General features: G+C 40.7%; 1 protein-coding gene across 1 annotated transcript in view; it reads left to right on the top strand.

The window, feature by feature from the left end:
* The window catches only part of Suz12 (SUZ12 polycomb repressive complex 2 subunit), a 52959-nt gene that overhangs the window by 23085 nt on the left and 16080 nt on the right, over positions 1-13794 (top strand). The window contains exons 7-9 of the mRNA XM_070027251.1: positions 178-409; positions 2644-2737; positions 10162-10267. Of these exons, the coding sequence (XP_069883352.1) occupies positions 178-409; positions 2644-2737; positions 10162-10267 (432 nt within the window). The remainder of the gene's footprint in view (positions 1-177; positions 410-2643; positions 2738-10161; positions 10268-13794) is intronic.

The raw sequence follows: 13794 nt of genomic DNA, 5'->3' as shown, positions 1-13794 counted from the left end.
CAATTGCGTTAATATTTCGTGTGTGGTTCCATTTTCATTTTTACTTCAAGCTTTCAAAATTACTATTTTTACCTACCATTGGGCACCATGTTTCTTATAGTTGTGATGAGAAGTTTTATTGCAGCTCTTAACCATTGTTTATGTATAAATGTAATTTAAAAATCTTTACCTTTGCAGGATGTAAGTTGTCCAATAAGGCAAGTTCCCACAGGTAAAAAGCAGGTGCCTTTGAATCCCGACCTCAATCAAACAAAACCTGGAAATTTTCCGTCCCTTGCAGTTTCCAGTAATGAATTTGAACCTAGTAACAGCCATATGGTGAAGTCTTACTCATTACTATTTAGAGTGACTCGTCCAGGAAGAAGAGAATTTAATGGAATGATTAATGGAGAAACCAATGAGAATATTGGTAATTTTTATTTCACTAATTTAATAGATTTTATCATTTGAGATTAAAGTGGTCAATGAAAATGATTGAAAAACATTTATTTTTGAGTTATTTTGACATTCGTTATATCTTCTCCAAAGTTAAATAAATGTATTTTATTACTTTTGGGATTTTAATCTTCCAGTTATTCTAGATAAATGCTAGTACTGACTGGTATTTTAATTTTGGAGGACTTGAAGGTATGGCTTAAGTGATAGAGCACCACATAGGTATGATGCCCTGTGTTCAAACCTAGTTTCATGTCAACCCTCATTAAAAATAAAAAGAATTTCTGTATAAAAACGCATTCATATTTTCCCTTTTGTGACACTCAGCCACATATTCCTTCTTTGCTTTTTTGCTCAAGGCTGGTGCTCTACCACTTAAGCTATATCACTTCCAGCTTTTTGTTGGTTAATTGGAGATAAGAGTCTTTCAGATTTCATTGCCCAGACTGGCTTTTAATCTCCATCCTCACTCAGATCACAGCCTTCTTAGTATCTGGATAACAGCGTAAGCCACTGGTGCCAATTTCTGTTTTAAAGAATAGATGGAGGGGGCTGGGAAGGTGGCTCAGTGGTAGAGCTCTTGCCTTGCATGCATGAGGCCCTGGGTTCGATTCCTCAGCACCACATAAGCAGAAAAAGCTGGAAGAGGTGCTGTGGCTCAAGCAGTAGAGCACCAGCCTTGAGCTGAAGAGCTGAGGGACATTGCTCAGGCCCAGAGTTCAGGCACCATGACTGGCCAAAAAAAAAAAGAATAGATGGAATATCATTATGTTACTTGGACTAGCTTTGAATTCTGTCCTCAAGTGATCTTCTTGCCTTAATCGCCTGAGTGCTGGGAATACAGTTTCCAACATTTTGTCATGAGAAATTTCCAATCTCAAGAATTGTTTGATAAACACTTGCACACTCACCTCTTAGATCAGAGATTTTTGTTTTTGTTTATGTTTTGAGGTGTCCAGGCTGGTCTCAATCTTCTGGCCTCAACTAATCCTCTTGTCACAGCATCTCCACTGCTGGGGCTGATAGGTATACCACCATACCCAGCTTGACCGTGAATAATTTATTACGGTTACTCATATCTTGATACTTGTATCTTGTTTTTCTTCCAAAAATTTTGAATTCATCTTAAGATAATCATTTAGCTAACAATTGCTGGGAATATAAAGATGATGGAAACAGCCTGTACCATTTTCTAAATGCTCTCAAACTAGAAGGGAGGCGGGGCAGGAGGAGCTTGGGTTTTAGCTCAGTGGAAGAGTACTTCCTTGGCAAGCACAAAACAAAACCAGAGGAGGGAGAATGACGAGTATGGGAAGTTCACTAGAGAAACACCTATGAAGAAATTATATTTGAGTCTTGAAGTGTCTTTTGAAAGTTCTTGAAAAGACATCTTGAGTGATTCAGGAATTTAACAAAGGTCATTCCAAACAGATTAGAATTTGCAAAGGTATGGAGTTAGTATCTGTGAATGTCAAAAAGTAAGACCTTGTTTGTTGGTATATTCCTGTAATCAAGTACCCAGAGTTAAAGCAAGATTTGAATTTAAGTGTAACCTGCATGTTAACATAAACATAGGGTAAAAGATACACATATAAAAGATATACATGAAGCGGGGGGATAAAGGCAGGGGGAGGGGGAAGCCAGGGAGATAGAAAGGGATGAGAAGGGGAAACAAAGGAGGAGGCTACAATGCTTGATAACAAATATACTTATTACTTTGTCCATGTAATTGTAACCCCTCTGTACGGTATTTTCACAATAAAGAAAAATAAAAGATATGCATATGTGATAAAATTAGCCTGGCATTTGTGGCTTATACCTGTAAGGCTAGCCACTCAGGAGGCTGAGTGAGATCTGAGGATCTTGGTGTTCATCCAGATGGTAGAAGGAATATCTAAGATTCTTATCCCCAATAAAACACCAGAATGTTGGAAGTAGAGCTGTGGCTTAAGTAGAATGCTAGACTTGAGCAACAAAGCTCAAAGACAGCAACCAGGCCCTGAGTTTAAGCCTTAATACTAGCACAAAATTTGAATAGAAACTTTTTTTAATGCAAAATTGGACTACATGTGGTCTGAATATTATATTGCAGCTTTATTGTAATTTTGATTTTGTTTAAGGTAGCATACAAAATGTTAAGACATGTATTATAAAGACAATTTTTTATTTCAATACTTGATTTATGAGAACTCTGTTCATTGAATTCAGATGTCAGTGAAGAACTTCCAGCCAGAAGAAAACGAAATCGTGAAGATGGGGAAAAGACATTTGTTGCACAAATGACAGTATTTGATAAAAACAGGTAATAATGGGCTAGTAAGGGTTCTATAATGTTTTAGAAATGTTAGTTTTCAAACACAGTATAATGTTGATACTGTTTCGTTCCCTTGCTTCTCTTCATTCTTAGGAATAGAAAACAAGTTTGCTTATGATGAATTTTTAACATACAGAATAATAAGCACAGACAAGACTTGGAATGACTGAGTTAAAATTATTTGGTAGAGCAGGGTGTTGGTGGCTCACACCTGTAACCCTAGTTACTGAGGAGGCTGAGATCTGAGGATTGTAGTTCAAAGCCAGCCCTGGCAGGAAAATCCCTGAGACTCTTATCTCCAGTTAACCACCTGAAACTGGAAGTGACACTGTGGCTCAAAGTGGTAGAGCACTCTCTTTGAGCTAAAGAGCTAAAGGACAGCACACAGGCCCAGAGTTCAAGCCCCATAACCGACCAAAAAAAACACCCCAAAACCAAAAATAAAACTACTTGGTAGATATTTTCTGCTGCTCTCTGCCATTCACTGGAGTAGATAGTGAGAAAACAAAAAGTCCCTGTCTTGTTGCAACTTAACACTTTATCAATACTAACTCCTCTATAGAAACATACTTAACAGTGAATGGTTCTTGCTGTAAAGTAATACAGGGAATGTACAGTGTTTTTGGAAAACCATTTGGAGGGGCTAATATTTGCATATTAAATAGGTCATAGGTAAATGTTAGAGACTTTTTTTTTTTTTTTTTTTTGGGGTCCGGTCGTGGGGCCTGAACTCTGGGCCTGGGCGCTGTCCCTCAGCTCTTCAGCTCAAGGCTAGAGCGCTCTACCACTGGAGCCACAGCGCCACTTTCGGCTTTTTTTCTTTTTGCTTATGTGGTGCTGAGAAATCGAACCCAGGGCCTCATGAATGCAAGGCAAACGCTCTACCACTGAGCCACCTTCCCAGCCCGACTTTTTTTTTTTTGTCGGTCATGGGTCTTGAACTCTGGGTGTTGTCCCTTAGCTCTTCAGCTCAAGGTGAGCGCTCTACCACCTGATCCACAACGCCAATGCTGGTTTTCTGGTGGTTTATTGGAGATAGGAGTTTCATGGACTTTACTGTCTGGGCTGGCTTTGAACCATGATCCTCAGATCTCAGCCTCCTGAGTAGCTAGGATTACAGGCATGAGCCACCAGTGCCTGGCATAGAGACATGTATTTACTAAAGTTAAGGGAGAACATTGTACGTGCTTTTGGCATGGAGTGTCAGGGAATAACAGGGCCGTCCGTCATCTGCATAGTACCTGTTTTAGAATGACACACCTTGCCCCTAGTAAAGGAAAATCTAGGCAACAAGTAAAGCATTCTCTTTTTTTTTTTTAAACAGTGTTTGAAAATGAAACCTGTAACATGCCATGATTTCTTACATTGTTAAGATTGCTGGTAGTTAACACAGTTCAGTGTCAGTCAAGCACATGCAAGAAAGAGTGAAGAAGAATAACTGGGGTGTTTGTTCCATTTTAGAAATGTAGTTTTCAAGGGCTGAGGGTTATTGCTCAGTGGTAGAACGCCTGCCTAGCAAGTGCGAGGCAAGTTCAGGACCACACATCAAAAATAGTAACCACATGTTAGCCGTATGGCAAAGAAAAGTATACTCATAAAAAAGCAGAGATGATGAGAGTAATAACATGTATTCCATTGCTCATATTTTCTTAGAATATACCATGTACTGTCACTTGATGTTAGTAATAATAGGAACCAACGTAGTATGCTTTTTTTTTTTTTTTTGGTCGGTAGTGGGACTTGAACTCTGGGCCTGGGCGCTGTCCCTCAGCTCTTCAGCTCAAGGCGAGCGCTCTACCACTTGAGCTACAGCGCCACTTCCGGTTTTCTTGTGGTTTATTGGAGATAGGAGTCTCACAGTCTCTCCTGCCCGGGCTGGCTTTGAACCGCGATCCTCAGATCTCAGCCTCCTGAGTAGCTAGGATTACAGGCGTGAGCCACCAGCGCCCGGCCGTAGTATGCTTTTAATGTAAAAAAACAATGTACATCAAAGCATTAGGTAGAAAACAATAGGAACATAAATTACTAGAAAACAGTGGTCATATGTATAAGGAAAAATATAGAGATATATTGAGCTTCACTGGCACTGTTAAATACTCTGCCTAGTGCGGGTGGCTTACTCCTGCAATCCTAGCTACTCAGGATGCTCAGATCAGAGGATCATGGTTCAAAGCCAGCCCAGGCAGGAAAGTTCATGAGACTCTTATCTACAATAAACTACTTAGGAAAAGCTGAAAGTGGTGCTGTGGCTCAAGTGGTAATGTACTAGCCATAAGCACAGAGATGCTTAGAGACAGCCCAGGACCTGAGTTCAAGCCCCTGGACTAGCCCCCACAGAGTTATTTTATTTTTATTATTTTATTTTTGTTTGTCCTGGAGCTTGAACTCGGGCCTGGGCACTGTCCTTGAGCTTCTCTGTGCTCAAGGCTAGCACTCTACCACTTGAGCCACAGCGCCACTTCCAGCCTTTTCAGTGTTATGTGGTACTAAGGAATTGAACCCAGGGCTTCATACATGCTAGGCAAGTACTCTACCAAGCCACATTCCCAGTCCCCCAAAATTATATATATATGTATGTATGTGAAAGCAAATAGTATACCATATTGCTGCCTATGATAGTATATGTATGTGTGTATGTAAATGTTCCATGTAGGAGATAATGGCTGTTTTTATTTAAATGAAAAAGAAAATGCCAAAAAGTTTGTAATTTTTTGGGGGGTTCTTTTTTTTTTTTTTTTTTGGGTCCGGTCGTGGGGCCTGAACTCTGGGCCTGGGCTCCGTCCCTCAGCTCTTCAGCTCAAGGCTAGCGCTCTACCACTTGAGCCACAGCACCACTTCCAGCTTTTTTCTTTTTGCTTATGTGGTGCTGAGGAATCGAACCCAGGGCCTCATTCATGCAAGGCAAGCACTCTACCACTGAGCCATCTTCCCAGCCCTTTGGGGGGTTCTTGAGCTCAGGTCCTGAGTGGGCACTGTCCCTGAGCTTTTTCGCTCAAAGGTAGTGTTATACTACTTTTAACCACAGTGCCACTTTTGGTTTTCTTGGTTGTTAATTGAAGAATTCATGGTCTTTCCTACACAGGCTGGCTTTGAACCATGATCCTCAAATCTCAGCCTCCTGAGTAGCTAGGATTACAGGCATGAGCCCCCAGAGCCTGGCTTATGTTTCATTTTTTAAATGTTATGAAATTCCAGTGCTTGGAAGGTGGCTTAGTGGTAGAGTGCTTGCCTTGCATGCAGGAGGCCCTGGATTCGATTCCTCAGCACCGCATAAGCAGAAAAATCTGGAAGTGGTGCTGTGACTCAAGTGGTAGAGCACTAGCCTTGAACTGAAGAGTTGAGGGACAGTGCCCAGGCCCAGAGTTCAGGCCCTACGACTGACCAAAAAAAAAAAAAAAAAAATTCCAGAAGTATAAAAAGAATAGAGGGGATAGGAAGGTAGCTCAGTGGTAGAGTGCTTGCCTTTCATTCATGAGGCCTTGGGTTTGATTCCTCAGCACCACATAAGCAGAAAAAGCCAGAAGTGGTGCTGTGGCTCAAGTTGTAGAGTGCTAGCTTTGAGCTGAAGAGCTAAGGGACAACACTCAGGCCCAGAGTTCAGGCCCCATGACCAACCAAAAAAAAAAAAAATAGTATATTTGTTAAACACTGACATACCACTCATCTAGATTTCATGTGTTCAAATTTTATCTTGTTTTTTGTGCTGAACTATATGAAGTTTGTTTTATTCCTCATTACTTACATTTCAGTATGTATGTCCAATGAATATTTTTCTTCCCAATCACATTTAAATCAATTAACATACAACAAATATATTATCTCCAACAAAGATCACAGTAATTTTTTTTATACTGCTAGATATTAATCCCGTGGCCTTGCACATGTTAGGCAAGCAGTCTACCACTGAGCTTTTATCAATAATGTCCTGTAGAGTTTGTTTTTCTCCAATCCATTCTGTAGCTAGTTGTCATTTTTCTGTCTTCTTCAGCTTGGAGCAGTTGCTCAGCCTTTTGTTTTTGACAAGGTCTTAATCTTTTGTATAAGTTGCAATCCAGCTCTGGTCTCAACCAATCTTTCTGACTCATTTTAAGTAAAAGTTTTTGCAGACTGGTCCTTGTGATTATTTCCTCATGATTAGATTCAGGTTAAATATTTTTTGCAGAGCTATTAATTCGATATTGGTTGTTGGTAGGTTCCTTGCATATTACATCACCAACAAACATAGTAGGTTTGGTTACCTGATTCAAGGGGGGTGTTCATCATATTTCCCTAATGTGACAGTACTTTTTCCCTTTTTGTTAATTAACATATAATCTTATGGTAATACATGAACCCTGCATGAATATCTTTTTATTTCAAGTACCCTTCCATCCAAGTTAAAGCAGTCATTGATGATTTTTTTTTAAATATTATTTTATTTTATTTGAGAACATACTGTACAGAGGGGCTACAATTACATGGGCAGGATAATGCATACATTTCTTACCAAGCATTGCAGCCTCCTCCTTTGTTTACCCTTCACCTCCCTTCCCAGCCTCCCCCCTCCCCCCACCCAATTATACCCCCCTCCCCCCCCCCCAGTCATTGATGATTCTTGCTTTGAATGAATTGTGCCTTTGGCAGTTAGAAAGTGCTAATTTTCCATTATTTCTCCATGTTTCCATGTTTGTTTAAAAAAAAAAGCCATGTTGGCTTTTTTTTTTTTTTTTTTGGTGCTGTTACTGGAGTGTAAACTTGGCCTTGTTCTCTCTCTCTCTCTCTCTCTCTCTCTCTCTCTCTCTCTCTCTCTCTCTCTCTCTCTCCCTCTCTCCCTCTCTCTCCCTCTCTCTCTCTCTCCTTCTCTCCTTCTCTCCCTCTCTCCCTCTCTCCTTTTCTTGGTTGGTCCTGGATCTTGAACTTGGCCTGGGCGCTGTCCCTCAGCTCTTCAGCTCAAGGCTAGCGCTCTACCACTTGAGCCACAGTGCCAATTCTGGTTTTCTGGTGGTTTATTGGAGATAAGAGTCTCACGGTCTTTCCTGCCTGGGCTGGCTGATCCTCAGATCTCAGCCTCCTGAGTAGCTAGGAATACAGGCATGAGACACCGGTGCCCAGCATCTTTCCTATTTTTTTTTTTTTAAATTATAAGGAAGAGTGATGGGATTAAGTAATTTAAAAAGATCAAAGTGAAACAGGGTAAAGAACGGATAACAAAAAAAATTTTTTTTAAATGATTTATGTGATTCTGAAACCATTACAGAGATAAGACATCTGATTTAAAAGTACACTGAGATGTCATTTTTTTCACTTATCAGATTGACAGATCAAAAAACTCTATAAGGCACTGTTTATGAGGCTCTGGGGGGAAAAGGCCTCCTCAAACATTACAGATAGGAGATTGAATTGGATTTTAGATATCAAGTTTACAACCAAATAGAATATTACGTAGCCATGTACATAGTGCATTATATATTTATGGGGGAAGCGCCTTTTTACCACTAAGAATATTAAGTTACTATTCAAATAGACAAGTTAGCCTTTCAGAATAGAAAGTTGGACAACATTACTGTTGTACTGTTAAATAGACTAAATTCAAGTATTATAGAGAAATTATAAAACTACTTTTAGGTCAAAATAATTGGGTGTTATGAGTAAGAATTTACTGGCAGACTGTCTGGACTTACTTGGCTGTATCTGGCCAGGTACTGTGTATCTTAAGGCAAGTTATTTAGTGTTTTTGTGCTTCCAATTTCTTCTGAAAATGGAGCCAGTAGTACCTTGATCATCAAATTGTGGGGAAGATGAAATGTGCCATGTAGTCTTTTTTTTTTTGGTTGGTTGTAGGGCCTGAACACTGGGTCTGGGCATTGTCCCTCAACTCTTTAACTCAAGGGTAGCGCTCTACCACTTGAGCCACAGCACCACTTCCAGCCTTTTCTGCTTCTGTGGTGCTGAGGAATCGAACCCAGGGCCTCATGCATGCAAGGCAAGCGCTCTACCACTGAGCCACCTTCCCAGCCCTCATGTAGTATATTGCCTGGCACTCAGTAAGCTCTCAATAAGAACTAGTTATTGTAATCCAATAATATTTCTCTTAAGACAGGTTGTACAGTTGTTGAGCATGGTAAAAGCATGCTCGTTATAGTAGTACTGGTAAGTAGTTTTAAAGATACAGATAAAACATACATGCTGGGTGCTGGTGGCTCATGCCTATAATCCTAGTTACTCAGGAGGCAGAGATCTGAACATCATGGTTTGTGGTTCGAAGTCAGCCCAGGCAGACAAGTCCCTATGAGACTCTTATGTCCAATTAACCACTCTGACCACTCAAAAACCTGAAGTGTTGCTGAGGTTCACATGGTTGAGCAGTGGCCTTGAGCACAAAGAAGTTCTGGGACAGCGCCCAGGCCCAAAGTCCAAGCCCTACAACCAACCAAAAAAAAAAAGATCTCATGCACACAATATTATATATACTGTAAATAGAATTTAATCAGTGATTCACATACTTACTTGATGATTTGATATACACACATGCATGTATACATACACAAAATATAATGTGAATAAAATTTAATTATTTGATTCAATCAGTATTTTACTTATTTGTCCTTGAAGTATTTATTGAGCATCTATATGTGCCAGGTGGCCTTGGGTGCCTGTAGTTAGGTGTGCCTATTCTAATCACTATAGTTTACTGGGCACATATAAGAATAAGGAATTCCAGGTCCAAACATTTATAGTGAAAAACTACACATGTTTTAGTGGTTTCTTAAGAGAGCTGTTATAATACGGTTATCCTTTTCACGGGGAGGGCAGTGCTTGAGTGTCAAATCTAGGGCTTTGCACATGCCAGGCAAGCACTGTCCCACTAGACTTCATATCCTGACCCCATGATCCTATTTTTAAGAATATAAATCCTGCATACATGCTTTTGTTTTAATGACTAAAATTCACCAGATTTTCATATGTTAGTAATATAGTATTTCAAATGTTTAAAGTTGTATCTTAGCAGCTACAGTAATTAAAAATTCTCTAGTTAAGGGGCTGGGAAGGTGGCTCAGTGGTAGAGCGCTTGTCTTGCATGCATGAGGCCCTAGGTTCAATTCCTCAGCACCACATAAGTAAAAAAAGAAGCCAGAAGTGGCGCTGTGGCTCAAGTGGTAGAGCGCTAGCCTTGAGCTGAAGAGCTGAGGGAAGCGCCCAGGCCCAGAGTTCAGGCCCCACGACTGGACCCCCCCAAAAAAATTCTCTAGTTAGGTAATGATTAGTGCACAAAACTAAAATTGTTTTTTGTCAATACTGGACTGTAAGTACATCTTCAATTTATAAAAGCTAGTTTATAAATTTAATGAATGATTTCTAGTATAAACCTAAAGATGTAGAATTTGTGTGCTTGCAGTAATACTCAGGTTAAAGTGTATATGTTTGTCTAACAGGCGCTTACAGCTTTTAGATGGGGAATATGAAGTAGCCATGCAGGAAATGGAAGAATGTCCAATAAGCAAGAAAAGAGCAACATGGGAGACTATTCTTGATGGGAAGGTATGGACCATTTAGAAAGTTGAGCACGTTATAGTTATGAACTCCCATTTTTGATGTTTTCTTCCCCCAAACGCTATTTCATAGTGACATAGTTTTGATTTTTATACTTTAAAGTACACAAAGTCTTGATCTAGTTAGAGTATTCACCGAAGGCATTGATCCTAGAGACAGACTGTAGAATTCAGATTTCTGATGCTTGCTATGTGGCATTTGGCAAATTATTCACTGGTTTCTCTTGTGCAAATGAGGTATAGAAATGACAGATTAGGGCTGGGAATGTGGCTTAGTGGTAGAGTGCTTGCCTAGCATGCATGAAGGCCCTGGGTTCCATTCCTCAGTACCACATAAACAGAAAAGCTGGAAGTGGTGCTTTGGTCAAGTGGTAGAATGTCAGCCTTGAGTACAGAGAGGCTCAGGGACAGTGCCAAGCCCAGAGTTCAAGCCCCAGGACTGGCAAAAAACAAAACAGATTTAATGAAATAATAAAAATATGTACCTGGCATACAATAAGTGCTCAATAAATGTTAGTTGCTATATTTTAAATCTCATTCTTAGCAACAGCAAATAACATGTAATAACTGGTAATACATTTATTATTAAATTCTGTCTCTAGAATTCAGATGAAATTAACTAAAGTAACTTCTAAGAGTTAGAAAAGAATAAACATACATTTGTTGGTAGACAGTTTGAACAAAATGTAACAATGCCATTTACAAATGTATCAGATCAGTGTGTTATTACATATATCAATTTTTTTTTGGAGGTGGGAAAGCAGTTTCAGGGCTTGAATTGTGGGCTTCAGTCTCAAACTTGCTCACAGCTGGTGCTCTGCTACTTGAGTCATACCTCCAGCCCAGCTTTTTGCTTATTGCTAGATGGAATCTATGGACTCTGCTGGCCAGATTGTTTCAAACCTCAACCTTCCAAGTTCCTGACTTCTGAGAAGTTAGGATTAAGTCATGAGTCACAGGAATGAAACTGGCGCCCAACTTGAGCATGTTTTTTAAACCTAAAAAATTAGATTCATGTTAATCTAATAGTATATAATAATTAAGAAATGTTTTATTAATGGAAAATACCATAAAAGTTAAAGAAGTTATACTGGCTTGGCATGGTAGTATATGCTTGAACCTCCCAGAACGTTGGGGGCAAAGACAAATAAATCTATATGGAGAAGAATTAACTATTCATTAATGGTGACAGAACTGGTCCTTAGCCATCTAATAGAAATAATTTAAGGGCTAGGAAGTTGGCTCAGTGGTAAAGTGCTTGCCTTGAATGCATGAGGCCCTGGGTTCAATTCCTCAGCACCACATAAAAAAGCCGGAAGTGGCTGTGTAGCTCAAGGGGTAGAGCGCTAGCCTTGAGCTGAAGAGCTGAGGGACAGTGCCCAGGCGGAGTTCAGACCCCATGACGGACCCCCCAGAAAAAAAAAAAAACAAATAAATGAAGACTAAGACTGATAAAGTAAGACTAACAAATTCTGGAATGCCTATAAGCCTAAATGTGAATGTTCACACTCCATAACTTCAGAAAAAGTATCAATGGATGTTAATACAGTTTTGTTGTGAGGAAGATACTTTTAAGAATAATAATAATTAAAAAAAAAGCTGGGCATTGGTGGCTCACGCCTGTAAAACTAGCTACTCAGGAGGATGAGATCTGAGGATCACTGTTCAAAGCTAACCTGGACAGGAAATTCCATGAGTCTCTTATCTCAAATAAACCACTCAGAAAAGCAGAAGTGACACTGTGGCTCAAGTGGTAGAGCGCTAGCCTTGAGCTGAAGAGCTGAGGGACAGCACCCAGGCCCAGAGTTCAGGCCCCATGACCGACAAAAAAAAAAAAAGTTAAAAAAGCCAGAAAGCATAAAGTAAAAAGTACCCTATTAAAATTAATCATTGAGGGGCTGGGAAGGTGGCTCAGTGTAGAGTGCTTGCCTTGCATGCCTGAGGCCCTGGGTTCGATTCCTCAGCACCACATAAGCAAAAAGAAAAAAGCCGGAAGTGGCGCTGTGGCTCAAGTGGTAGAGCGCTAGCCTTGAGCTGAAGAGCTAAGGGACAGCACCCAGGCCCAGAGTTCAGGCCCCACGACTGGACCCCCTCAAAAAAAAATACATACATACATATATATATATATATATATATATATATATATATATATATAATCATATAATCATTTAAAAGCTGGTCACTGGTTGCTCATGCCTGTAATCCTAGCTACTCAGGAGGCTGAGATCTGAGGATCGCGGTTCAAAGCCAGCCCGGGCAGGAAAGACCGTGAGACTCCTATCTCCAATAAACCACCAGAAAACCGGAAGTGGCGCTGTAGCTCAAGTGGTAGAGCGCTCGCCTTGAGCTGGAGAGCTGAGGGACAGCGCCCAGGCCCAGAGTTCAAGCCCCACGACCGACAAAAAAAAAAAAAAAAAAAAAAAAAAAAAACTCTTAATAAACGACTAGAAAATCAGAAGAGGTGCTGCGGTTCAAGTGGTAAAGTGCCCACCTTGAGCTGAAGAGCTCAGGGACAGCATTCAAATCCCATAACTGACAATAAAAAAAATAAAATTAATTGTTTTGATATTGAAATGGATCCAGAGTCAAAAACCAAATGGGGGCGCTGGGAAGGTGGCTCAGTGGTAGAGAGCTTGCCTTGCATGCCTGAGGCTCTGGGTTCGATTCCTCAGCACCACCTAAGCAAAAAGAAAAAAAGCCAGAAATGGCGCGGTGGCTCAAGTGGTAGAGCGCTAGCCTTGAGCTTGAAGAGTTAAGGGATAGAGCCCAGGCCCAGAGTTCAAGCCCCACGACCGGACCCCCCCAAAAAAACCAAATGGGATGGGCCCTTTAAGCTCAGTGGTAATGTGCTTGCCTACCATGTATAAAGTTCTACAATTCCCTAATACCACAAAATGAAAAACTTAAGGACCGTCAAGTCTGAGAGTGCTAGAGAACTTTCTTTTTCTTTTTTTTTTTTTTAAAGTATATTTATTACATAGCCTCCCGCTTTATTTATTTATTTTTCTTTGGGGGGGGGGTCCAGTCGTGGGGCCTGAACTCTGGGCCTGGGTGCTGTTCCTCAGCTCTTCAGCTCAAGGCTAGCACTCTACCACTTGAGCCACAGTGCCACTTCCAGCTTTTTTTCTTTTTGCTTATGTGGTGCTGAGGAATCGAACCCAGGGCCTCGTGCATGCAAGGCAAGCGCTCTACCACTGAGCCACCTTCCCAGCCCCTAGAGAACTTTCTTGAGACCCTAGAATTAATCTTTCAGGATCCGGGGAAAGAAAAGAAATAAGGGATCCACTGGATGATAACATGGAGCATAATAATACTATGTTTGTACCTTTTGTTTTGTTTTGTTTTGGATCCGATCATGGGGCCTGAACTCTGGGCCTGGGCACTGTCCCTCAGCTCTTCAGCTCAAGGCTAACGCTCTACCATTTGAGCCACAGAGCCACTTCCTGTTTTTTTCTTTTTGCTTATGTGGTGCTGAGGAATCGAACCCAGGGCCTCAGGCATGCAAGGCAAGCGCTC

This window comes from Dipodomys merriami, unplaced genomic scaffold, assembly GCF_024711535.1.
Source record: "Dipodomys merriami isolate MVZ:Mamm:240054 unplaced genomic scaffold, mDipMer1.0.p SCAF_19, whole genome shotgun sequence".
Lineage (NCBI taxonomy): Eukaryota > Metazoa > Chordata > Mammalia > Rodentia > Heteromyidae > Dipodomys > Dipodomys merriami.
The sequence above is the reverse complement of the archived record's forward strand: the minus strand, read 5'-3'. Positions and strand labels throughout refer to the sequence as shown.